The sequence below is a fragment of the Astatotilapia calliptera genome, chromosome 8 (genome assembly GCF_900246225.1).
Source record: "Astatotilapia calliptera chromosome 8, fAstCal1.2, whole genome shotgun sequence".
Classification (NCBI taxonomy): domain Eukaryota; kingdom Metazoa; phylum Chordata; class Actinopteri; order Cichliformes; family Cichlidae; genus Astatotilapia; species Astatotilapia calliptera.
In genome coordinates this window covers 6,792,053-6,819,211 of record NC_039309.1, presented here as the reverse complement: position 1 = coordinate 6,819,211, position 27,159 = coordinate 6,792,053, and the positions used below count along the sequence as shown (strand labels likewise).

The 27,159-nt window shown below is 40.6% G+C and overlaps 1 protein-coding gene across 3 annotated transcripts in view; it reads right to left on the bottom strand.

Annotated features, from left to right (window-relative positions):
- The window catches only part of wnk4a (WNK lysine deficient protein kinase 4a), a 50,450-nt gene that overhangs the window by 7,082 nt on the left and 16,209 nt on the right, over window positions 1-27,159 (bottom strand). For 2 of the 3 annotated variants that reach the window (XM_026178188.1, XM_026178190.1), the window contains 14 exons: window positions 23,914-24,086; window positions 23,275-23,495; window positions 21,553-21,710; window positions 16,745-16,833; window positions 15,192-15,411; window positions 13,654-14,041; window positions 12,901-13,043; window positions 11,577-11,650; window positions 10,036-10,171; window positions 9,521-9,637; window positions 6,908-7,081; window positions 2,469-2,523; window positions 2,086-2,217; window positions 16-863 (listed from right to left, as the gene is read on the bottom strand). In XM_026178188.1, coding sequence (XP_026033973.1) covers window positions 16-863; window positions 2,086-2,217; window positions 2,469-2,523; window positions 6,908-7,081; window positions 9,521-9,637; window positions 10,036-10,171; window positions 11,577-11,650; window positions 12,901-13,043; window positions 13,654-14,041; window positions 15,192-15,411; window positions 16,745-16,833; window positions 21,553-21,710; window positions 23,275-23,495; window positions 23,914-24,086 — 2,928 coding nt within the window. The remainder of the gene's footprint in view (window positions 1-15; window positions 864-2,085; window positions 2,218-2,468; window positions 2,524-6,907; window positions 7,082-9,520; window positions 9,638-10,035; window positions 10,172-11,576; window positions 11,651-12,900; window positions 13,044-13,653; window positions 14,042-15,191; window positions 15,412-16,744; window positions 16,834-21,552; window positions 21,711-23,274; window positions 23,496-23,913; window positions 24,087-27,159) is intronic. The other variant, XM_026178189.1, reaches the window with a different exon arrangement.

Here is a 27,159-nt window from a genome sequence, read left to right as displayed (position 1 = left end):
ACTAAAATAACTCACAGTGTTTTCTGGGCTCTCTGGGGGTGATGGTGAAAGATCTGATGAGCTTGAACTTGAATTCGAACTGGAGACCTCTGGTCTGGGTTTAGCTGGAGCTGGAGCTTGGGCTGAGGTTGGGGGCATGTGACTCCTTTCCTGGGTCCGGCTGGGGGAACCGGTGAGTCCAACCTGCTGTGCAGGAGGAGGTGGAGGAGGAGTGGAAGCCATGGATGGTGGGGGGGCAGGATGGGGCCACTGTGGAGGATTGCTGTGAGTTAAATTAGCTCCATCCATTTGAGGCATATGCTCGGGGCTGTAGTAGACATTGTTCTGCACTGGGATCCCCCCTGCAGGGTAAGAGGCCTCTACTGGTGAAGTCTGGTAAGGTTGAGGGTAGACAGAGGGGTAACCTGGCTGTGGAGCCATATGACTGTGTAGGTGGGGGAGAAAGCTTGGATATGAGGGCAGCCCTTGGGTGGGAAGGCCTGCAGGAGGGATAAAAGACTGAGCCATGCTCATTGCCATGGAAATTACATTGGCTAAGGAAAAAAGGGGCTGCGAGTGGGGGGGCCACATGGTGGGAGTTTGAAGGGCAGGAGGGGATATGTTAACAAATTCCGTGTTGACAGGACTTGGGGTCTCACTCACAGGACTCGGCGAGTTTGGGGTTGGGGAGGGAACAGAGGGGAAGGTGGGGTTACTGGCTACACGTGTGAGGGGAGGATGGATCCCGGCTGGCTTGGGTGAACCAGGAGACCCTGGATATGGGAATGGAAAGTGGGTGTGGTTCATAAAGGGCAAGTGGTATTGCTGGTGATTAGGCAGGAGAGATGTAGGGCGGTGATGGTGCTGATTATGAAGAGGAGAACCTAGAACACAAAGAGACAAGCGGAGCTTAATTCAACATATAAAGTAAATGACCTTAGACTAGATTAGAAAACCTTTTCTGTTGTTGTACCATGTAAAATATATTAAAATTAGGGGCATTGATCTTGTTTGTGCTCAACCCAGTGAGTTAGGTTCGATCATATCGTTTCTTTCCTCTCCTCGTTTTGTCAGTCTGAATCTTCCCTCTCCCCGCCTGCCAATATAATCACCATGAGGAGCATAGAGTAAATGTTTCCCGTCCTTTTAAATAATGAGCTTCCATGGTGAACAAAGATGTTTTGTTTAAAGCAGCATCGGACCATAATTGCATCTGATTGCTGGAGCAGTTGCACACCAGGCTTACATGGCCCTGAGGGATTTAGCGTCAATGGAGCAAGTGAGGCTTTCATGTCAACATTTTAGAGGAGTTTAAATGGGATGCACGTGTGTGTATGTATACAAGACTGTGGGTCTAATTGTCAGATTAAAGAAGTCAAGATTTTTACATCACTCCTTGGGGAATAGCTTAGGACGCCAATACCCAGCCCCATCCATTGATTGGCCATCTACCTCAACAATGGCTCCACAGTTATAAACCACACCTCCAGTTGCTGATGATGCAAACCAGCCTGTACTTTTTCCAAGCTGACGGAAACAGGTTAGGCAACACTCTGTAATGTGGCCAAGAAGCATTACAAAAGCAACCATGCACCAGACGTCAAGCAGAGAAGGAACACGGGAGAAGAGGGAATGAGGATGTACAGATGGCAATGCGGTTGCACGTGAAGGATGTGCGCACTTTAAATGGCTCTCCTTTCGAGAGAGAGTCTCTGACAGGGAAATTCAGCAGGAGTTTGTTCTGGCAAGCAGATGTTGCTGACTATCACCGGAGTGGAGAACACTCATGCTTTACAGTGACAGCATTCACAGCTCCCTAAAAGCTAGAAAGCGCCCTTCAGGTGAGGTAATTACCCAGGAGGCCTTGCTGCAAAGCAGAGACAGACGAAGGCTTTGAGGTGTAGTGATGGCGGATGGCGCCATGCGAATGTCTGAACAATACCAAGAACAGGCCCTGAGGAGGGGAGGAGGTTTACGAGGTAGCCGAGCTTTGCTTTGACTTATTCTATGCCAAAGGACTGTAACAATTTTTCAGTGTGCTGAAACAGTAAACAATGCTCGGCCTCTTCGCTCAGGGACCAGAGGGAGGGGCGGAGAGCCATTTACCTGGGGCGTTGTGGAAAGACTGTGAGCGTATTAGAGGTCGCACAGGTGAAGTAATGTCTGCACTGGAGACCTCTCCATTGGGACATGGGGGCAAGCCACGTACCCCTACACTCGGTTTAGCCACACTGCAGTCTAAGACGAGACACAAACATGCATGAGTCGATGCTCTTTCACAAATGATCATGCACAGGCAAAAAAAAATGCAAGTTAGTCTCACATGCATCTCAGACACACACACACACACACACTCGATGGTACTTTTAGAATTAGAGGCTGATTCACTTTCAGATTCCTACCATTTTTTTCTTCTTAAATAGCATCAAATCATCCAGTTTGCCATTTAATGGATGAATTCAGTTAATCAGAAAACATGTGAAACTCACCAGGCAGAGAAGAGGACGAGTGTGTTCGAGGCAGGGCGTGATTGTGCAGATTAGGCTGTAAAAGAGCACATTTGATAAATTCAGTCTCTCCTTCCAAAAATACTGAAACACTCTGTCCTGTATTGGATATTAAGGCCTGCTTTCTCACTTCAAAGCCCCTTCACAAGTTTGATGATTAGCTCTAATAGCTGGTTAGAGGCATGATTGGAGAACTGCTGCTAGTTTGAGGTCTACATTTATCATGGTGCCTAAGAGAACACCTTAATTTACTGCTTTTAAGATGGTGGACTTATAGGGAAAACATCAAGTCATCAAATCTGAGTGTCAGGCCACACAAACACTAGACCTTGGCCCTCCTCGTTTGATTATTTCAAAGTCTCATTTAGTAATTTTGGATTTCTGTTATAAATGTTTTCAAGCTCAAGCTATTTTTTGTTAGACGTCCTCATAAGATATCAGATCCAGGCAATGACACTTTTCTGTAGACTCTAACACAGAGGTGGGCAATTCCAGGCCTCGAGGGCCGGTGTCCTGTAGGTTTTACACTCAACAAAAATATAAACGCAACACCTTTGTTACTGCTCCCATTCCCCATGGGATGGACGTAGAGGCCTAAAATTCATTCCAGATACACAATATAACCATCCCTCCCAAACAGTGGTCACAAATCAGTCCAAATGTGTGGTAGTGGGCACATCTGCTATATTGAGATAATCCATCCCACCTCACAGGTGTGCCACATCAGGATGCTGATCTGACATCATGAGTAGTGCACAGGTGTACATCAGACTGCCCACAACAAAAGGCCACCCTGGAATGTACAGTTTTGTCTCACAGCAAAATGCCACAGATGCCACAAGCAATGAGGGAGCGTGCAATTGGCATGCTGACAGCAGGAATGTCAACCAGATCTGTCGCCCGTGCATTGAATGTTCATTTCTCAACCATAAGCCGTCTCCACAGGCGTTTCAGAGAATATGGCAGCACATCCAACCGGCCTCACAACCGCAGACCTCGTGTAACCACACCAGCCCAGGACCTCCACATCCAGCAGGTTCACCTCCAAGATCGTCTGAGACCAGCCACCCAGACAGCTGCTGGAACAATTGGTTCGCACAACCAAACAATTTCTGCACAAACTGTCAGAAACCGTCTCAGGGACGCTCAACTGCATGCCCGTCGTCCTCATCGGGGTCTTGACCTGACTCCAGCTCGTCGCCGTAACAGACTTGTGTGGGCAAATGCTCACATTCGATGGCGTCTGGCACGTTGGAGAGGTGTGCGCTTCACGGATGAATCATGGTTCACATTGTTCAGGGCAGATGGCAGCTGAGAATGTCCCAGTTCTTGCATGGCCAGCATACTCACCGGACATGTCACCCATTGAGCATGTTCGGGATGTGCTTGACCGGCGTATACGACAGCGTGTACCAGTTCCCACGAATATCCAACAACCTCGCACAGCCATTGAAGTGGAGTGGACCAACATTCCACAGGCCACAATTGACAATCTGATAGACTCCATGCGACGATGTGTTGCACTGCATGAGGCAAATGGTGGTCACACCAGATACTGACCGGTTCTGGGTCCCCAGACCCCCAATAGCGCAAAAAACTGCACATTCCAGGGTGGCCTTTTGTTGTGGGCAGTCTGAGGTACACCTGTGCACTACTCATGATGTCAGATCAGCATCCTGATGTGGCACACCTGTGAGGTGGGATGGATTATCTCAATATAGCAGATGTGCCCACTACAACACATTTGGACTGATTTGTGACCACTGTTTGGGAGGGATGGTTATATTGTGTATCTGGAATGAATTTTAGGTCTCTACGTCCATCCCATGGGGAATGGGAGCAGTAACAAAGGTGTTGCGTTTATATTTTTGTTGAGTGTAGATATCACCCTGGGTCAACACACCTGAATCACTTGATGAGTTCATTACCAAGCCTCTGGAGAACTTCAAGACATGTTGAGGACGTAATTTAACCATTTAAATCAGCTGCGTTGGATTAAGGACACATCTAAAACCTGCAGGACACCGGCCCTCAAGGCCTGGAGTTGCCCACCCCTGCTCTAACAAGTCAACTAAAAACATGTGTGTCTTTGAGTACCTTCTTTCTATTTCCTTTTGATTTTGTATCACTTTACATTGTAAAACTGCAGTTACTTTGTGAATTTTGACTGTTAAAAGCACACAAGCAAACATCAGTTGCTTTCCTTAAAGTTTTGTAATCCCCTCACATTTGTTTTAGAGCAGGGCTGTAAAACATAAGTCCCATTAGCCAAAATCAAATTTGAAGCATGTGGAGGAGGGCATACTCCCATATGGAAAAGATGTATATAAATCTTGTAAAGTTTGTATCTGTCTTGTGTGAAACTTGTATGAAAAGCATATAAGAGTGAAAACAGATATAAGATCTCTTGAAAAATTATATAATGAAGCTTGTATGTTTTGGATACTTACTAAAACAATGTATGAAAGTAATGAGAAAGTGGCCACTTTCATGAGTAAATCATATAAGCCTTATATGATTTACTCATGAAAGTGGCCACTTTCATGAGTAATCACATATAAGTTTTTTACTATTTCTTTTCCATATGGGACAGTTTGGACTTTTTTTTAAATTTTTTTTAACTATTTTCATAAGTTTTACAACTTTTTCTACTAATACAGACGTTCCCCAAGGCCATTCATACTACACCAAAGTAAATAAGTATTAGATTTCTGTAATTTTACAAATTCACTACTTACAATTTAAGTCTAAAGAGTCATGTTGACCGGTTTTTCATTTACTTTTTCGTATACTGAAATATCTCAGGGAATAAGTAGTATTAGTTAGACTTCTGTGTCCTGACAGAACAGGGATATTTACTGGCCTGGCTCACGTAAGATCAAAATAGGCTGCATGTGGCTCGTGATGTAAAAATAGTTTGACAATCTTGCTTTAAAGCCATCAGCGGGCTGAAGTTTTCACATTTCAAAATCTACAGGATAGTGTGTTCTGGGTGAACAAACTCACTAGTATTTTTATTCTTGGATTTAATTTATATATTATTACATCCTTTAAAGGTGTTTTCAGCCTCCTCTGTAGTCATTTTTCAGTGCTGCCGTGTCCACCAAGCTAAACTAACCTGGTGAAATGGTAAATAGTGCACAGCGGAAATCGCACAAGTGCTGTTTTTGTTTTGTTTGTCCACTGGTATGTAGAGTAAGCTAAGAACAGCTAGACAAGCAGGACTTTCCAGGGATCTAATCTCCATTTATAGAATTTATTAATAGAGTCCCGGCACAATGCCCCACCTCAGCATTACAAGAGCCAGAGTAGAGGCGCTGTGGACAGATGAGTTTCTGGGCTTGTCAGTCTCTTCCTGACTTCCTGTTGGTCTGTTTTCTTTCTCTTTTTCTTTTTTTTTCCCCTTGACAATTTAGGACTGCAGTCATATTATCTCTCAGCTGTAAGGGGAAGTGGCTACGCATGCAATACACATCAAAAGTGAAGCTATAAACGTAAACTCAACCAGGCTAAAGTGTTCTGTTGAACCTGAGATCTTTGTCCAGATATTAATGTGAAAAGAAAAGAAAAACATCATTGTTTTCCTAAACAATATTCCATAAGCAGCAACTGGAAATGCTTTCACATTAACACAGTTTGCTTTTGAAGCTTTTTCAAGTATCAGGCGTATTTGTCATTGAACGATTCCCATTTTCATGTGGAAACAAGATAAATAGATGATAAATAGTAGTTATGGCTCCAACTTCCCTCTTTTTCCCATTATTTCTCAATCTCTATGATCATATTTTTTTTTACCAAAAGGACAAGAATGGTTGTTTCTTTGTGTTCCACAAAGTGGAAAATATCCTGGCAGAACTGATGATTCTTTTCCATAAGTGGACAAGCTGTACCTGGTTACACATTAGGTCACATCTTGTACAGGGACTACACTGCTCCCAACAAGTCAGTTCATTTTACATCTTAACAAAACCTGGATTCATAAAAGCTTAATTCATCCAAGCATAAATTATTTTACCCACTCCCTGTGGGCAGATATGCTGGAAAGTTCATTATGTTGTGGAAACAATTTGTGGTTACGGAAACAAATACAAAAAAGGAAACACATGATTTAATGCGTTTTATGATATTAGCACTTTAAGTGAAAGCTCTTCGTCAGGTGGTTTTAAGAGCACTTAGCCTTTAATCTTAAAGGACTAACCTCAGGAAGGACTGTGGACAGTGACGTTTTTTTATTACCAGTGGACAGGACATTACTCTGAAGTGTTGAATTTGTCCCAGATTTATGGGTCTGTCATTGATCAGCGCAGAGAGATGTTGTAATTTATGATAATAAGCACTGTAAAACACAATCACTTCCTTTTTCTCTCAGCTAACAATCCTGTGGCGCAGATTTATGGAAAGGGGCAGGTGCTGTTTCTGACCTGTGAGGACGACAGTGAGCTAATCCCTCCGTGCAATGCAGGCTGGGCAAGTCGGTGCCCAGTGGAGTGGACCGGCTGTTGTTTGGCAAACAGTGCCTCGGCTCGTTTGATGATGTCACCCAAGCGGTAGATAAAGCCCTCCTTCTCTGATGGCAAGATGAACTCGTTGTGCACCTAGATGGCAAAAGGACCACGGAGAATGTATTCAGATACTTCACTTAGTCAAATTCAAAAGTGCCACAAGGTTATGAAAAGCAGCTAGAGTTTCTCGATAGCAGCTCGCCAGATAGTGCAGAATGAATAAGGTTCTTAGGAGCTGTAGCCAAAAAACAACAGTCATAAATAAACTTTTTAGCTTTTAAAAGAAGTGTTATAAATAACAAATTTTTTATTTACTTTCACAGACAAAGACATAGACTGTATATCAAAGATGGTTGTGGGCACTGTGACATCACCCATTAGTTTGTGAAGTCCCATCTTCTTGAGTGGCCATCACCAGATATTTCAGTTCTGACATATAATCAATATAATTTGTGTAAACACTAAAATGAAATTTAGCCTTCTTCGTCTAGAAGATGGTGTAAAAAATATGTTTTGTCTTTATTCATTACTAAGATTGTATTTTTCAGTAGTTTTAAGTGGAGGGGATTTTATTTAATTAATATAAAATTACTTAAAATTTTATTCTGTACTGGTCTGTGTAATGTTATGACTTTTATATAACAATTAGATCTGCAACATTAACTAAACAGCTGTCATCAGTCAAAGTGGAGTAAAGTGCCAAAATGTATTAATTAAAAGAAATAAAGTATAAAATATTTTTAACATGTAATACAATAAATCTGTAAATATAGTACACTAGTGCTTGTTTATTTTGTGGGTTTATGAAATCCACAACGTAGCAGATGCTTAGAGGAGTTTTGCATATTCATGCAGTTTTCAGTGTGTCTGAATTGTGGGCTGAGGCGTAGCATCGTTTCCTGACAACATGGCATAATTCAACTCATTTAAAACCCTCTACTGAGAACCACTGTGCTGTTGTGAAGCCAAGTGTCCCTGCTTTGCCAAGACGCAATAAACAAAAGCCTAGTGTGTTTTTAGAGTGAAGGAAAACTGCACATCCAGCGAACAAAAAGTGCTACTGCACATGCTGTCTCATCGCACCTTCATGTGAGGTTCCCTTCCCCAAGAAGAACTCTTACTTTCATCACGAACCCTCAGTTTTCCCTACCCTTAACTAGGGATTGTTGGCTTTAGCCCATAGGTCTGTAATGACTCAGTCACTGGTATGCTAGCAAAGATCAAGTGGTTAAAATGCTAAAATATAAATGTTTCAAGTAAATGAATGCTGAGCTTTGTTTAATTTTTGTCACATTTTTTCTAATTTGAATGAAGTAGAATTAACATTTAAAATTTCAGATATCATAAGCAAAATTAAAAATCAATCAAAATTATTATTTCTCAGGGATTCTAGTGCTACACTCTTATTTGATGTAGCAAGCACTTATAATATTTATAAAAGTCAAAAAAGTAGTGCCTCAAACATACATTCTTTCTAACGCCCAGTAGGGGGCGACTCCTGTGGTTGCAAAAAGAACTCACATTGTACAGATGGCAAAACTGCCCACTTTCTACTAGATTTATTACTGCAGTAAAGAAATTCCTACTGAGTTTATGGTCTCATTTGCTAGGTTCAAATCTTGGTTAATAAAGCGTGATCTTGATTTTTGCAAGTTTATTCTCATTTAGCATAAATAGACGAGTGTGCAGTGTCCTGTGTTTCCTCAGTCAGATCCAATCCTAGCTTATAATTCTCATGTAAGAGAAATAACCAAGATGGCAAAGGCCAGCATGTCAAGCACAAGGCTTCAAAACAGCAGCCAACAAAATACAAATGGCTACTTTGGTCTTTTTAAACAGTCTTTAAGCATTAGCTGCCCAATAAAGGTAACACTAAAGAAAGTACTATCTGAAGGTTGTAGCAAAAATTGAGACTCACAAGACCAGGAAACATTTGTTCAATCTTGCATTGTCCAATTTTGGGGATGTAAATTGTAGTTTCTGTTTCCTGTTTTTAGCCGACAGGTTAGGAATGGCACCCGGTGTGGTCTTCTGCTACGTTCAGAGATGCTCTTCTGCAGACCTCAGATGTAACAAGGTATGCAGAAGAGCAATTGGTATGCTCCTGACCTGTGGCTTTGACAAGGCATTTTCACCCACACCAACTGCTACTGTCTGCATTTTTCATCTTTTTCAAACTACCCTCCATAAACTCTAGGGATGTTTGTGTGGGAAAATCCCAGTAGATCCATAGTTCTTGAAATACTCAGACCAACCAATATGGTATCAATCACCACACCACATTCAAAAACACTTCAATCACATTTCTCTGACATTCTGATGCTCAGTTTGAACTTCAGTAGATCATCTTGACAATGTCTATGTGCCTAAATGCAATGATTTTCTGCCATGTGACCAGTTGACTAAAGAAAAATATCGTTGTATAAACATAATAAAGTTATAAAAAACCTAATAAAAACAAGAGAAATGTAACAAAAGATGACCGTTTGATAATTTTATATATATAATGGCTAAGCACAGATAATGGCTCACCATGACAGCAGCAATGTCTTCTGGGTTATCTCCATCCAGGTCGAACTTGAAGGTCACCATCTTGTCATTGTGCGTCTGCAGCTGGCACTCCACCACCCGGTCCACTTTATCAGAGAGCTGATGGAGACAGAGAGGACCAATGGTGATGACATGTCTAAAAGCAGGAGTTACAACATGTTTGTGCACATGTATGAGACTCTACTGTAGCAGACTGTTTAGGCACATGTGGTTATCCATGATGCGTTTGTCTCTGCAGCCAATCCAAACAGGCTCATTAAACGACCACAGAATGTCCTGATCAAAAAAGCAATGCACTGCGGTCGCTGGGGGAAGAGCAGCATTGCTACTGATAACGTTACATAACTAGGGTGGTGCCTCACCACTCACTCATAAATAAATTTCCTCCGCTAATTCAGTTCAGGCCAGTTTGATTTATTTGTTTATTATGTGCAGAAAAAAAAAAAAAAAAGGATTTTGCTGTGCTGTAATTAAACCAAACATTTGATTTATTGTACCCCGATGATGCGAAGCCTCGAGCGCGCCCTCCTCCTGAACAGCTTCGCAGCCGTTCGTCTCGCCACTGATTTCTCGTTCTTCTCCGATAGGCCCTCGTAGCCGTCGCTCAGGCTTGAAGTCACATCAGACGCGTAGCTGTACAAAAAAAAAAAAAATCATATGAGTTAGAAAACACACCCTAAGAAACCACTGATAAATTCCTTGTAAAGCAATTTTAAAGCCAATTCATCATTTAGAACAAAAGTAGAGATCTGAATATCCACAAGGACTGATTATGTTGGCACATAGAAATAAACACTCTGAATTGTCAACGAAAGGGTTGACGTGTTACAGTGGCATGTCTCTGGGGTACAAACAGAGTCTACAAGAAGCTGGTGTTCATCCAGGGAAAGCAACGTGTCGGTGCGATCTGTAACATTTATACAGGAGTTTTAGGTTTCAGAGAACTGCAGAACATTCAGGGTATTTTATAAAAAGGTTTGGTTCAGCTAATTACATCTCATGGGCCTTTTTTTGGACCACTGTGGTAACAGACCCCCCCTCCTCCATCCACCTCCCCAGCACAGGCTGCAAACATTTACAGGCCTACTGGCTGGCAGCACCCACCCGTCCCTATTTAAAAACCTCCACCTCACAGGTAACTTTAGTTCACCTTCAGACACTGAGTACACAGAAATCAGACAGAAACAGGCGAATATCTGTGGCGATGCTGCAAACCTTTGTTTTCTTTGTTATTTGTGACACGCAGTTTGGGTCGTCAGTTATCGAGGGCTTTTCTCAGAAGAATTAAGCAACTGGGAGTGTGTTTTGGATGCTAAACAGTGCATGACCAGGCTGTTGCAAAACATGACAATCAATCCCCTCTTGATGTTTGCTTCAATTTATAGTAGACATGTTAGATACAGCTTGTTCCTTGCTAATCGAAAAAGGGAACTAAGATGATGGTGAAAGAGCCTGACAATCACTTTATTTACCCTAAAAAGAGCTTTGATAAATTGGAAGATGACATAATTTGTATTAAACATATTAGGTTCAAAATAAAATCACAACTTTAGATCAAATTTGTGTATTTTGAGGTGTGTTAAGCAACGAAAACAGCATTTTCTTATATTCTATAGACTAAAAAACAAAAACAAAAAATAGATATATCATCCTCTTAAAGTGTTAAATCCAAGGTGAACATCCTCCACAACACTCGCACACACAAACACATTGTGCTCAAACATTGTATCACTAATATCCCACCAGCACAGAAAACAAGGCCTTTACAACATCTGACACACAGTCAAAAAAAGAAATCTTCAAGGGTCCATTCTGCCTCTCTGCAAAGAAAACCCCAGCAGAGTCTGTCTATAGCCTCAAGCCTGAAAGCCCACAGGAGTGGAGGAGGAAGGGATCCAAAGAAAATACATTTCTACAAGATTCCCATTGATTTTCAGGTTTCTTACTTAAATTAGGCAGGAATTGTTAGACTCTATTGTTCATTTAACAGCAAATAAAACGGCGGAGTGAGGAGGACAGAAAGGCTCGACAGATTTACCTCTCCACGGGGGAGTTGAAGCCACTCGTAGGCCTTGAACTGCCGTGTTCTATGTTGTTGGAGACAGCAATACTCTATGAATAGAAAACAGGAATGTGGTAAGATAAACATGGAAAAAGACAGTGTTCATTTTCTTTGTAGTTATATGTGATGTTAGGTGAGGAAAGTACTCACTCTAAAACAGTTATTTCAGTGCTTATGACTAAATTTGAGTTATTTTTGGGTTTACATTTTAACTTGTAAAATATTGATTTTATGACTATATAAATGCAAAATTTAGAGGAAATTTGATTAGTTAGAAAAAGTGATATTTATGCATCAAATATGGGAAAAAGATGATCACAGATCTTTTCACTTTCTGATTTAAAATGAACATGATATTAGAAAAATTTCTTTCAATTGAGACTGAGGCACAAGCTGCTAGCATGTCTTTAAACTCTTAGTCTACCTAAATTTATTCAGCAACATGGCCCAAAAATTGCATCTTGCATGCGCTAACTATAAAACAAAATAAATCCTGATTTGAGGAAAAATATTTAATTCATCCTCTGGGCCCTCCAACCAGTAGCGGGAGATAGATGCCCCTCCCTGAGCCTGGTGCTGTTAGAGGTTTCTTCCTGTTAAAAGTGAGGTTTTTCGTCCCACTGTCACCAAGTGCTTGATCATAGATCTGATAGTTGGGATTTCTTTCTAATATTGTATGGTCTTTACCTTACAACAGGGGTGTCCAACTCCAGGCCTCAAGGGCCGGTGTCCTGCAGGTTTTAGATGTGTCCTTGATCCAGCACAGCTGATTTAAATGGCTAAATGACCTCCTCAACATGTCGTGAACTTCTCCAGAGGCCTGGTGATGAACTAATCATCTGATTCAGGTGATATCTAAAACCTGCAGGACACCGTCCCTTGAGGCCTGGAGTTGAACAGCCCGCCTTACAATATAAAGCACCTTGAGCTGATTGTTGTGAATTGGCACTATGTAAGTGAAACTGAATTGGATCGAACAAAATTAATAAAAATGTCTTGCTTGGTGATAAGTCGTCAATGACTGACGGATCTATTTATAAAGTAACAGGTTTAAGTTAAGTAATAAAAACTATCATTAAGAAACTGAAATTAAGAGAAAAAAAACTCAACTGTAGTTCTGTATTTAAAGCTGTTCTTAAAAGGTTTGTGTTGCCCTTTAATTTTCTTTTTAAATTATGTGTCAGCCCTGGATTGGAGAGATTAATGAAAAGGCGGTCTTGTAAAGTCTTCAAAATCATCCTCCCCTCTACCACCCTGAGCTTTCTCCTTTTATAACAAGCTCTTTATTGAAACAACTTACCGAGGGGAAGCGGAGGGAGATACCGTTTACGGCGGGGGGGTTGGGATGCGTGGTGGGAGAGTTCGCAGGCATGCCGACGTTGCCGGCCTCCAGCGGATCCTGAAGACCAGAGGGGCTCAGATAGCCGTCCGTCTCGCAGTCAGCTGTTTCAACAAAGCACATCGACCATTAGCACATAACCCGCTGTGGCCTAAAAAACTGACACAATCTGTACTCTGTGCATTCTTGCACACACCTCTAATGACCCCAGCCTGAGATACACAAAACACATAAACAAGAAAAATCTGAAGGGCTTCACTGTGGAATAGATTTGCTCTGGATACATTTAAATGAGATCAGATGGCTGTCTCTAAAACAGGAATAAAAAGTTGAGAAACATTCAGCACAGCACATGTGCACACCATGGAATAAGACCTACAGGGCCTGAATAATTCAGTTAACCACAGTTTCACTTTTCTCTGCATCTCTCCCACGTGCGTTGACATCAGAAAAGCCTTGTGTGAAGCGCACTTGTGCAGCTAATGCAGTGAAAAACATGTCTCTGGAGTTTAAGAACAGCAAATAAAAGAATTTAAACAAAACTTTAACAAAAATTTAATGTACTTTACTTGTGTATTTTTCTATTTCATTCTTCTACTCCACAGTAATTCATAAGGGACAGCATTTACATTAATCCTGCATACTGCACAGTGAACTTTTGCATGCAAACATTTAACTTTTCACGGTATATGGATGTGATATCAGACAGCTTACAGTTAGCAGAAGACAGGCTGTTGTGGCGAACTTGAAAGTGCTGGTCAACTTCGGGCTCCTCTGGCTCTGCAGGGTAGTGGGTGCTGACGCCAGAGTCCACAGAGCTGGTGACGGGGGACAAAACTGGGGCCAATGGTGTCAATGGCGTCAAAGGTGTTAGAGGTGTTAGGGATGGGATGGGGGAATCTGCTGCAACAACATCGTTGACCTTGGGCGAAGCGGCCTGGTGCTCTGGTTCTTCTTCTATGGCTTCTTGCGCCTGCTTCTTCTTCCTCTCCTCGGCCTGCCGCCTCAGTTTCTCTCTCTGACGCTTGATGATCGTCACTCGGTCGCGTATAGCCTTCGCTACTAGTTTGAAGTCTGCTTCACACACAAAGCCAAGCACAACCTGCATAACAGCACAGGGAAATGGTCAGGGTACAACATGCATATGAGTGCTAATACAGCTCTATTGCATTTAATGACCTACTTATGCAAGCTGTGACATTATCTGAGAGTTTTATAAACATGCAAAGTCGGTGTTGTATTTTTTATTTTTTTTACAAAAAGAAAACACATAGGCCTCATTCTTTTGACAATCTGGCATTTTTTACAGCCTCCCATGACATCCAGTTCAGCAGAGTAGGACACCGAGTCCGTAACAACCTCTCAACACATAGTCAGATTACAGCAGATTAGCCTGGCACGATGTCCCCTGCTGATACCAAATTTGATCTTGATGAAAACTGCCGTAAAAAAGGTAAACAGGTAAGAAATTGTATCTTGTATTCTCATTAAAAGTGACCTTTATGGAGGACATAAGGTTTTGTAATAAGTGTAGGAGCCATTATATTATTAAAGACACGATTACGGCTGCTTCCTGAGACGTCCTCTCCCATTTCAAACCACTGATAATTAAATGGTGAGCTGTGACCTTAACATAGTACACAAGGTGTTCTCCTTAGGAGCTGCAGTGGATATAACAACAAAGGTAAAGGAACCACAATGATGTTGAGGTGCATGTGCTTTCACTGTTAGGGTTAAGAGTCAAACCCCATACAACTCTAATTAAATTGAACCTATTAAGCTTTTCCTAATTTCTGTCACATTTATTCTGTTACAGTTCAGGATTATCATGTTAAACATAACCAAGCTTTGAATATTAAGGCCACAATAATAGGACAGGTATCCCTCTCATATCTTCTTTAAACCTATTGTTTGTGAGGGGCATCCAATTAGAAGAAAGATTGATTAAATCGCTCCTGGAAATATTACAACTGAATCCACTTTTAGTTGTCTTTCTAATCATGTTAGTGTCCAAATTAGGTTTTTGTTGCATTGAGGACCCTCATCCACCCTTCATTTGGAAAACCTAAAAAACCCCTAAAATCGTAAATGAAGATTGGGATGCAGAGAGCACGTGGAAGTTGGCTAAGTTGGCCTCTATCTGCTGATCAGGAATCAGTTACTCCATTTCCTCACCAACATCTGTTACAAACCTGGTCAGTAAAGCAGCAAATATTGACCTCACAAAATCCTTTCTTCACGTGCCAACCTACCATTTCCTGTGCCACCTCCTCAGGCACATCTTTGTAGAGCTCGAAGAGGAACTCGATGGCGTTGTTGTCCTTGTACTTCCCGTGGAGCTTCTTGGTGTCGTCCATGCGCAGCCACAGCTTCAGGCCTGACTTCACCATGTCATCCTCCTCTGCCAACTCCACATGTACGCCATTGTTTTCCTGGAAGAAGGGGTGATCCAGAAGGTCCTGAATGGTGTACCTATAGAGAGAAAGTAATTTGTTTTATCGCACTTAGGGTTGCTATTGCAAGGTTATTTCTCATAACATCCGAAACTAGTTTCACTTCAGTTTAAAAACAAACAAACAAACAAAAAAATTTAAGGAGATATAAAGGAGATGAACTGAAGACTTTTTACAAAGTTTTCTTTGTAATTGTTTAAAATAAATTAAGTAACTTGCAATTAATTTGCAATTGAAATCCAAATCAAATGCTAAAACATACTTTCTTCCGAGTAAATGCACTTTCTACCACTAATATATGCCCATGGGTACAGTAGTATCTGGTCAATGTTGTTTATATGCTAAAAATGGGTAATTTTAGTTACTAGGTGGGTTTTAGGCATGTATATTTCAACTTTTGTGACAATAAATGAGATTTTATTCCCATGAAATTAAATCAATAGTACACTTCCTTTAAGTGTTGCATGTGCATAAATGCTATAAAGGGGGCATTTTAGCTTGTTAGCTAAATTGTCATCACTACCATCATAATGGCCTCATAATAATCATGCATTATTAATTTTTTGTATAGAAATGGGATGTTACTGCTGTGAAATAACTGATACAACGCTTTTGTAAGGTCTTATAGATGCTTAAATGCTAAAAATGGGCAATTTCAGCCTTTTGCTAACTAACAACATGATGTCATGTAAGAGGCTTCAGGGGCCTAAGATGACCTGTGCCCCAAGCTTGGTTGGTCAACTGTTAAAGGTCTATGAGGAGTCTGTGAACAAGGCAACAAACAGACACACAGACAGAGATTTTGTGTAATTTAAAGATTTTTACTTCAGATGTTCAGCTCATATCAGTCCACTTAATTCACAGATTACAGCACACTAAATCAGTCATGGCTGTGTGTTTATGAGATTAACTGTGACTCGGTACTGAGCATGAATTGGAGTACAAACTGCCCACAATGCAGCCTCACTGCAAATGTGCTGAAAAATAGCAGCTTTTGTGCTTCAATCATTAGAGGAGTCATGACTAAAATACCCATCAAAATTAAATTTAACACAGTGGTTTTCAAACTGTGAGGGCAAATGCCACTTCAAGTGGCCATCTGGAGGCTAGGATATACAAATATGAATTCTTAAAAAAACAAACAAACAAGGTTTTATGATGTGATTGCATGAATCTTTATTTAAGGAAATTAAATTTGTATAAATTTGTATAATTTAGGCCATTTTAAGGCTTTTTAAAGTCCTCTAGACATCATGTATGTGCTTTCTGAAGCATAGTGCAACATAATAATTGAGAATAGTGAAGAGCAGAAAAGATGATATAAATAATAAAGTGTGTGCTTTCATTGTTACCTTTCATCTTTGTTCATACGGATGCAGCCCTCAATGATCTCCTTAAGTTCTGGGACTTTGACTTTATAGAAGCTGTCAGGTTTAATGCCCTGTGCAAACAGATAAGAACACAGAGTTTAATTTCATCTATTAGGCTTAATAAAAAGTGTAGGAGGGAACACAGACTGGAGCTTTATGCAGAAAAAGTTAGCAACAATGATCTCCTCCCACAGTTCTTCTTCTGAGACGATCAGATCAAAGCGGTGACAGCCGCTCCCGGCTGCACCGCATGTCTGATATATCGTCTGCTTTGTGACATCTGCCTCTAGCCAGCATGACATTTGGCTTTGCGACCATGTCAACACCAGAGGAGAACAAAACCAAGAGCTCAGGATAAATGGAAAGAAACCCAGCAATGCTCTCCCTTCTTTCCTTTCCCTTTAACTTACACCAATCCTTGCACCGATTTTTATTTTTATTTTTAACTCAGAACAGTTGCTGTTTCCATGCAGTTAATCGCAAAATTATTAGGGCAGGACTTCTCAGTAATAAGAAATAAGGGAGTTCTTCTAAATGCTATCATCAGTATGTGCATAAGTCTGTGTACAGATTACAGCAGAGCTCCAAGTCCTGTAACAACAAAGATAAGAAAGGAAGTAACCAAGGTCATTTGGCCAGCAGATACCAAAGCAATGCAATGATGCACCCAAACACCTAAATAATTTGATTTACCAGTAAAAGGCTGAGTGGTACACTTTGTTATCTCATTTAAAGACAGACATGTCACTGCATGTAACTGGTTCTCTTTAATCAGGGTCACAAAGAACTTCAATGCATACTCCTGCTGCCTGTTTAAGTGGGGCAAATGACAGAGCTTTGAGAGGAGAGACAGCGTAGTAACGCCATTCCTATTTTAATTTTTGGTGGGTTTTTTTTGGGTTTTTTTCCATTCTTTTGATAAAGCATCCCAACTACATGCCAGTGCAAACATAGCGCGCTTCATTGCAGTTATAGACATGCTGTTTGTTTGTTTAAGCACTCTGCTGCAGTGTCCGCATACTGTGTAGGCACCTTGAGAGTAAATCCATTTTCCCTAGATCCAAATCTAATTTGTGACTCAGCTCCTTTCTGGTGGCGACGGCAGTCTACATGTAGATAAGAGCTTGAGAAACACACTGCGCTTGTATTAACTTTGGTTTGTGGGTCAGATTTTAATGTTGTTAGGAACATAACGATCAGTGAACCCAAATTATTTTACACAGATATGAGAACAAAGCGTGGTTATGTCTTACAAGTAAAGTGTGGTATTCTTTGACAAGAAATTCAAGTATACTAAGGAGGAAAAACACTATAAGACCAAAATACCTAAGACTTACTACTGTTTTCTAATTTTAATTCATTTTTCTTCTTCAGTTCACTTTCCAGACTGGTTGTTTGCTTCAAAAATGCTTTAAAAATGTTTAGTTTTATCTGAGATTTTATTAATTTTGTAATAATGAAGATGAAATGGTTATTTATTAGAGACAAATTTAAGGACATCAGAACATTACTGCAATACAAACACTTGCCATCTGAAGACATATTATCATTAGTTAATTAGTTTGTCTCTATAGGCTTTCAGTCATATGAGCCATGTTAATCTCAAATGCTTGATAAGAAGGCAACTGGACTTTTTGTATTGATGAAGATGTTTTACGTATTAGCCATTGCGTGAGCCAAGGTATGAAAGGCTAATTATAATGACCATGTCCCCCACACAGATTCTTTCCAATGATTTTGATGAGGTGCTTTCCTTAAATACTGAATGAATTCTGTTAACTGGTTTTATAAGAGCAAAATCAAATTCCACCTAAAAATATATCTTATTCTGTACATATTTTTATTCCTACTATGACTTCACTACAGTATTAACTTCAATTTACTATACACATTTGTTTCTATATAATTTACACTACATGGACAAAAGTGGTGCACCATTAGTACATTACACCTGCAGGAACTGTGCAGCCATGGAAAGCCATGCCATGAAGCTCCTTTTTTTTTTAGGTTTTGTGCTAATGTGGATATGAGATGAGGGACTCAGAACTTGGTTACCTTTACATTTACAGCTGATCACAGAATATGTAGGAGGGAAGAAATTCTATTAACTGATATGTTACAACAGTAACAGTATTACGTTACAACGTTTTGAATTCAGTGAAGTCTTTAGAACGAGCCAGTGTTTCACAGTTGTTTGGAAAGACGGACTGCTTGGCTGCTTTGTTTTATACACCCGAATTAAGGATTAAGATTAAGAGGTGTTATACTACTATACAATACTTTTGTCCATATTGTGTAACTGTATACACTGCTCCTGCTGTTTGCACTTTACTTAATTCTAATCTAATACAGTAATAATTTATCTTTATTTGTCTTTGGACCCTTCTTCCTCAAACATCACAAGGGCTCCCTGCACAAAGGCAGCTCTTTAATAAAATTCTTTCCTGCTTTGGAAGAACTTGACTGGCCTGCACAGAAGCCCCCCCAAGCTTTGAAGTAAACCTGAATGGCAACCGCAAACTAGTCGTTATCAGCCATCATCAGTGTCGGACCTCACTGGTGCTGTCGTGGAACAAATCCCTCCAGCTAGGTTAAACATCTGGCAGGAAAGAGTTTAATAGCATCATCATTAATGACCCCAGAAGAAGTTCTTTATCTCAAACACAAAACCCAGGAAATCTTGCTAGATATGTCGTCATTGTTTCCAGCAGTTTCTCAAATTGGGCATATACAGCAGATCACTTAAAACAGATGGAGTGGGGTTGTTCCATCCTAATGATTAATGTTCTTTTCTTGCTCACCAGTGTAGAAAATGTGGATTTAATCATGCTGAAGAACAGCCTGTTCAAAAAACCTTTAATGGACGAAAGAAGCAGCTTCTGACACTGGTAAGCCTCCAATTGTACAAAGAAGGGGGGGCGGGCTTTAATGGCTGAACCAACAGGTGTGTTTACTGTAAGTGTAAAAAGCAGGAAAAATAGGGCTGTTCGATGTAACGATATATATCAGATGACGATATAAAAACATCTATCGTTTCATTTTACGCTATCATTTGTTTCGTGGTGTCGCAAAATAAACTGTTTACGGCAATATTTTTTCATCGTTCTGATGGTTACTGTAGTGGCTATATTCATTTCTTAAAGTTCTCTCTTTCTCTTATATGTAATATAACCACACTAGGGACAGACAAGCGCCTGTTTTTATGCGTTGTCGTTAGCAACAGCGACGGCAACTCCTTCGTGTGTCCGCTTGTTTATGTTCCACATAAACCTTTCACAATAAAGCTCAAGATCCTGTTGAGACTTTTCAAAATAAACTGAATCACGTGAAAGAGCAGATTATTTACGGATAAGAAGTAAAAAAGAGCCGCCAGGTGCTAAAAAAGAAACCTTAGACTCAAATGTTAGAACAGGCAACCCGCAGAACGCCGTGTAATAAATACAAAGAAATCGGCAGCCGTTACAACTTATGTCTAAAAATGTATAGTTTCACGCATCGGTTAAAACACTCGACTCTGGGTAAAGGACACGCAGCTGGAAACAATTCACGCATGTCGAGCTGCCCGAGATTCACAGAATTTACAGAAAATTTAAAATTTTTGTGATTTATATCGTTATCGGACGATAGAATTCTTATATCGGGATATGAGATTTTGGTCATATCGCACAGCCCTAGGAAGAAAATAACAAAAATGAAATAAGGAAGTCCTAGTGGATAAAAATAAGTGTAAAATGCACAAACACCCACATACTGTTGGTTATATAGCGTACATGAGAAAGCACGTTTCTATCCATTTACTTGGTGTATACTTAAATGTGAACAAGGAGAGTCTGTAAACAGTCACGACAGAAGCCCGTCTGTCCTGCCTTTCATATGTCACGCTATATTGGTTACTGCGGGCCTTTTTAATAGCAGGTGACTTCAGCTCCACATAAACACAAAGCATTAACAAATCATAAAAAACAGCAGCTAATGACTGTGTTTTTTCATCATGATGTATGCCTAAGCTTCTCCACATAATGCTCCTGTCTGTGGAGGAGCCAGGAGCACTACGACTTGTTGGCATTGTCACTTTCTCACTTTCCAGCCTCCGTCAGACACGCTGTTTGCTTTGCATACGCGACACACAAGAAAGAAACAGGCCTCTTTGTGGAGTAAGGAGTGAGACACATTTTCCAAAACATATAATTCTACAGTCGCCTGCTCTCGCCCACCGTGGCGTCACTGATGTGCTTGGCACCCCCCAAGAACAGCCTGAACTGCATCAGCCTGTGTTCCCAAAATCCACTTCTTTAAAGCCCATTTCATCGTCAGACAGATAAATTCCAATGCAAAAAAAAAGAAAAACATCTGCAATCTGTTAAAATATTTTTTTCTGCAAGGCTTAAATCAGTTCAGACAGAAAATTAACAACATCAGTGTCAATAGGTCACCTCAGTTTTCTGATGAAACACTTTCATTACCAAGGGAATATTCCCGTGAAACAACAACCAGGCCTGGTTAAACAGCTGGTAAAAGACCCTGGCAATCATTAAGTAAAACATGTGCAATCCTGTGTCAGGATGGTACACGGTACACTTCTGCATGCTGAAGTCGTAATGGACAAAACTAAGCCTTTAATAGATGTAATGATGATTTCAATCCCAATTCATGTGCGTTTTACGTATTTCTATTTGTACGAATAAGATATCCTGGTTCCTCTCTAATTCCATCATCACGGAAGAACACATGTGGACAATCACACTAAATATCGGGGGAAATGAGGTAGTCCTCGTCTTTGCTTTACTCACACTGGTGACTTTGCGGTAGATCTGGGCGGCATTTTGGCACTCAGAATATGGGTACTCAGATGTGGCCATCTCCAGGATGCACATTCCTAAGGCGTAGACGTCCACCGCTTCATCATATTTCTCCTCGTACATCTCTGGGGCCATAAACTCAGGTGTTCCTGTCAGGGGAGAAGAAAAGGTTTAAAGGTTGTTCTATTATTTAAAATCCTTGATGAGCCATAATAAGAGTCAAGGACCCTTATTGGACAGTGTGATTGCCACTTTGATGGCATCAGAACACGCTTTAAACATGAGGTGAGCTTTTTAACTGCTAAACTCTCTGCCAAGATGACCAGGTAGTTTCTGCTCAAAGAGTTTCTGCTCAAAGTAGTTGCCTGATGCAGTTAAAACCTCAGCTGACAAGAAATTTGCAAATCAAACAGCTCAAAGATGGGGTATTTTGAGAAAATTAATACTTATTTATAGTTGATAGAGATTTTAAAATAACAGGAGCAACTTTCTAGAACAAGAGACCTAATACATATAGTAAACTAAGTGAAGAACGTGCAGTCTTTTCTCGTGACAGTTTTTCCTGTGCACAGGACAAGCTGTATGCAATGCAAGCCATGTTTATCCTTTTTCTACAAGCAGCCATTCAACTCTGTTCCTGGAATCTATTAAAGTAGTTTTGCATGATGCACAGTTCCCCATAATTCATCTTATGGGTGCAGCCCCTTCCTTTACTACCCTTTTAGCAGCATTTACCATCCCCAGACTTTGAGGTAAGAAGCACTGCTGGGACACTGCGCCACTGCAGGTGAGGCGTGAACGACCAGAGGAAAAACATGAAATGGAACAGAGCTGCAGGGATGATGTTTTTAAAGAAATATAAACAAACAAGAATTTCCTGACATTTTTATTTAGATAAAATTTAACCTGCATCCTTCTTTTTTAAGTCACTAATGATTAATATTCATGATTGTTAGCAATAACAGCTGCTAACTAAGGCACGCATGCTTATATTAATGTATATAATTTCCAATTCCCATTAGCATGCCATCATTTGCTAATTAGCACCAAGTAGACAGTACAGTTAATGGATGCTGATGGAAGTGTCATTTGTTTTGCAGATATTTAGATTTTGGCATTGCATGAAAAGCAGGTATTACTAGCATATAGCTCTTGAGGTCCTTTACTCTGGTCCAAAGTTATAGTCTGACTAATCATTACAGCCAACAGCAGAAAAAAAAATCTTGTTAATGTTGTTTGCTGATAAAAAAGGTTAAAAAATGTTCCTCTTGTTAAAATACCCCAACAAATATTGTGTTTGATTTGGACCAAATGATTTAAAATCAGTGCCACTTTCAACAAAAATCAACAAGTTATTATCGTGCATGTGACGGCTGGCACTCCCTGGATGTAAGTGATGGGATGGGCAAGTTCCAGGTGAAATTAGAAGCCATTTGGTTAATGATGCTGCATTTAAAAATGCAGACAGGAATTTAAACAGAGGCATTCATGGTAGTATGAGTACGGAGGAAATAAGAGTAAGCAGAAACAGGAGGGTGTTTACACAAATGCAAGGCCTGTAAAATGCCATTGGATTTTCCCACCATTTCAAGACCATTTTAGGGCATTTTGCATATAAAATTATATTTTCAGATAATTATTAACTGATAAATTGTGCTCTAGATGCCGTTTCTTTCGTCTAGCAAGGTAAACACAGACTAAATTAACACTTACCAATGACACTTTTAGCAAAAGAGGCACTTTTGAGAGTGGCCAGCCCCAGATCTCCAATCTTGACAGAGCCTGTGGGGCCAGTGATGAAGATATTATCACATTTGAGATCCCGGTGGATGATGGGAGGAGTGCGTGTGTGCAGGAAGTGCAGCCCTTTCAGGATCTGACGACTCCAGCGCTGGAGCAGCTTCAGCTTCATCTCTTTGAACCTCTTCAAGTACCTAAAAAAAAAAAAAAAAAAAAAAAAAAAGAGGATAAGAATCAGTCCAAACATATCAAAACACGGAAAGAAAAGGAAGCTTTTAAGTGCTACAAAATAATTAATCTCTTATTTTGACAGCCAAGAGGAAGTTTTAAAATGAGTGAGTTTCCTGAATTCGCTCCTAGAACATTGTTTCCAAAGTAGAGCTTTCATCATTACTTAAAGGAGAAGTTGTCAAACATGACACAAATATCCTTTTTGGTATGCGAGACTTGGCAAGTTTTATTTAGAAACAGAGCATCAGCTACTTGAGAAAAAAATGAACCGTTTTTAGGTTTGTGGACTTTGATCTATACATAAACTGCAGTCTTTTATATGCATATACACATGCAAATCTGCAGTTTAATTCAAAAGTGGAACTGGACACAGGGACTCACGTCTTGAGCGTGCCTGAGGTCATGAGTTCAGTCACCAGGATGATGCACTTATGGCCCTTCATTGTCGACTTCCAGGAGTCGTGGAAGCGCACAATGTTCGGATGCTGCAGACCTTTTAGCATCTCCACCTCCTCGCTGAAACGCTGACGCTCTGCCTTGGTTAACTTGCGAGTCTGTGTAAAAAAAAAAAAAAAGTTACCGTAATAGGTATTTATTAATATTAAACACTTTTAAGACATCAATATGTTGACCACCTTCAGGATATGAACATTAAAAAAAAAAAAAAAAGACTTAAAATCTGCCGATCATGTAAAATGATTGAAAGCTTTACAACCATGACTAAGTGGGGTAAGATTGCTTTGCCATAAAAATCCAGTTGTGTTGATGGTTGAGTTGTAGCTGTAGTAAAATTTTAACGTGCACATGCTCTGGTCTCGTCAGGGTTTTGTTTGATTACATAAGTTGGCAGCAATAAACACAGCAAATACAAATGCATGGGAGCGATCTGATAAATCACTGTTACGTTAGCTAATGAGCTCACTGTGGGATTGGAAACCACAGGTTCATCCATCTGGGTGACCCTCCAGTTGCATAACAACATTTATTTTCCAATGAGAGGAGCTCTGACTTTAAAAATTTACGGAGGAAGTTTCTAAAATCTGTGTAAAACTGCACTGAACCAAACACAGCAATCACATCGGACAAACAAAGACATTTTTGTGCTTCCTTCTGGATGAATGGCCCAATTTAGCGACTGGTGGAGTAACTCTGCCTGCGGTGGGCGGTTGGTGGAAAACTCCCAAGAGACTTCAGGACCATGAATTCTGTATTGAGGTAGATTTCTGGGGAAAAAAAAAAAAAAGCTCTACATGTGTTTATGCTTACAATCAGCTTGACCACTGCTGTCTCCCTCCTCTCGACGTTTTCCCAGCGAGGCTAATGCTGAGCTATCAACACAGGAGGCAGACTGTCTGAAGAACTGCACAGTCTGATGTCACACAACGAAACGCTACTCTTACCTGCGTCAGTCACCTGTCAAACTGTCATATTACACCAGCAGCCCGAGTATGTGGCACTGAGCTCAAAGGCGAAACACAAAGGAGACCTCTGACCAAGTGAATTACTTTTAGGTCAACAGTGATCAGTTTATGATGTGAGGACAGGCTGCAGCTTATTCCTCATATATAAAGAGCTCTGTCAGAAACACTAAAAGCTTTGCATAAAAGAAAAACATCTTGGCGTAAGGGTCAAAAGGAATAGTTAGAACTGCATTCAAAAAAGCTATTAAGCAAATAAGAGTAAGTCACTTCAATTTTAAGCTAATTTTTGATGGCTACACTTAAATTAGCTTTATGGACACTGAGGATTAGAGCCGTAATGGGATTATGTGCTCTGAAAATAAGGGAAAATATGCAACATGATACAAATTATGGCATGTTTGCAGCTTGCATGAGCCAGGGCGAGTCAATGAGTGTACGGTTTGATGTGCATCTGGATATTTATGCATCTAAGATGACAACATCAGATAACTCTCCTGCAGAGAGTCACCTGTGCAAAGAAATGAAAGCTGTTTGCAGGACAGAGGCGGGGCAACTTGTGGCACGCAGTCTAGCCACTTGGAGTCCCGGACGCCCCCAAAACCACAAGATTTACTACAGCTTGGCAAGCAAGATGGCACGGCTGCAAATGACAACAGCATAAAATGCAGGCCTTCTTGGAAAACCAAAATCTTGCAGTAGCAACTGTGAAATACAGCGTTCAGAAAAATGTGAGCTGCCAAACTAAGCGGCACCGATAATGGGTGATTACTTCATGTGACTCATCCAAACCTGTCCTCTATTTAAAGCAACCATTGTTCATTTAAAAAGCCAATAACTGAACATTATTGGGGGGGAAATTAGCTGCAGATGGAGACAAGAAAAGCAAATTATGAGCTGCATTAATCATCTAATTACACTGTTGTTGATACTGGCCAATTTCAGGGTGACTTAACAACACCTCCTCCCAGTAAAGACATTCACTTAAGCTGTGACTAACAGAGGAATTGAAAACTGATCATGTTCCATTATGTTTTGGTTTTACTCCGACCGTTTTCTCATTAGGGCAGCGGCTGTTTGATCAGAGTATAACTTCATAAGCAGGAATATTCATTTTATTATTACAGACAACTGTAGCCCGTTTTAGTTATAAGCCCTGCCCTCTGGCATTTCCTAAAGAAGATACCCCCATTCTGCAAGGCCTCTATCCAACTTTTCCATGGTATATTAGCAGGCCTGCATCTGTCCCAAACCTCTCACTCTCTCTTTCTTCCACCTCCCCTCTCTGAGAATCGAGGCCAACATAGGTTGCATAACACCAGAGAAAGCGATGCAGGGGGGAGCAACAACAAAAACAAATAATCTCCATTTTGAAAGGACAAGTGGGTATATCAATAAAACAACCTCAGAGTCAGAGGTGTGTGAGCATGCCTCTGCAAAAGCTTGTCTTCTACTGCAGCCTCTTCCAGCTAGATGATTTATTCTTAGCCACTCAGAGGTGTGTGTGTGTTAAGTTGGGGGTCTGCAATGGTTGGGGTTGGAAATACTTCAGTTCAGAGCCACATAAGTGGAGTTATATAAGCAGTGTTGATGGTAGAGGAGGCAGGGGTATTAAGAAGTCCCTGTCAGCGCCCCTATTATGAGAACAGGGACATGGACACAGCATGTCAGACAACATTTGCACCAAACCAGGTGGTGTGCAGTGCATACTCTGTCTTAGTACAGGAATGAACTGTGTGCATTTAAACAGACGCAGAAAGTATGTACGCGAGTTGGGGAACATCCAGTCAATGCAGATGGACTGCAGCATCCGCAGGAATCTTAACTAAATGCAGAGTGAAAAGTAGGGCAAGCAAAAAAAAGAAGAAGAAGAAAGAATTCAGTCTCACTACGTATAGCCTGCAGGAATGCGTCTTAAAGGTTTCAACTGACTTTTCAGTTCATTTCTCCTGCAAAAATATAATTCTATATCAGCCAGGAGTTTATTTTGTGATTATTCAATGACAGACCTTTAGGCACAGTGTAATAATAATGGTTACTTTTAATTAGGTAATGCAGTAAGTCATTACCAAACCCTGTAGTAAACAATGGATTCTAACATCACCCACTGGTTTTAAATGCTGCATGATTAATCTTCTTGAACTGCTGCTCTTCAGCTGCTCCCTTTAGGGGTCACCACAGCAGATGATGTGTCACACCAACCCTCTGT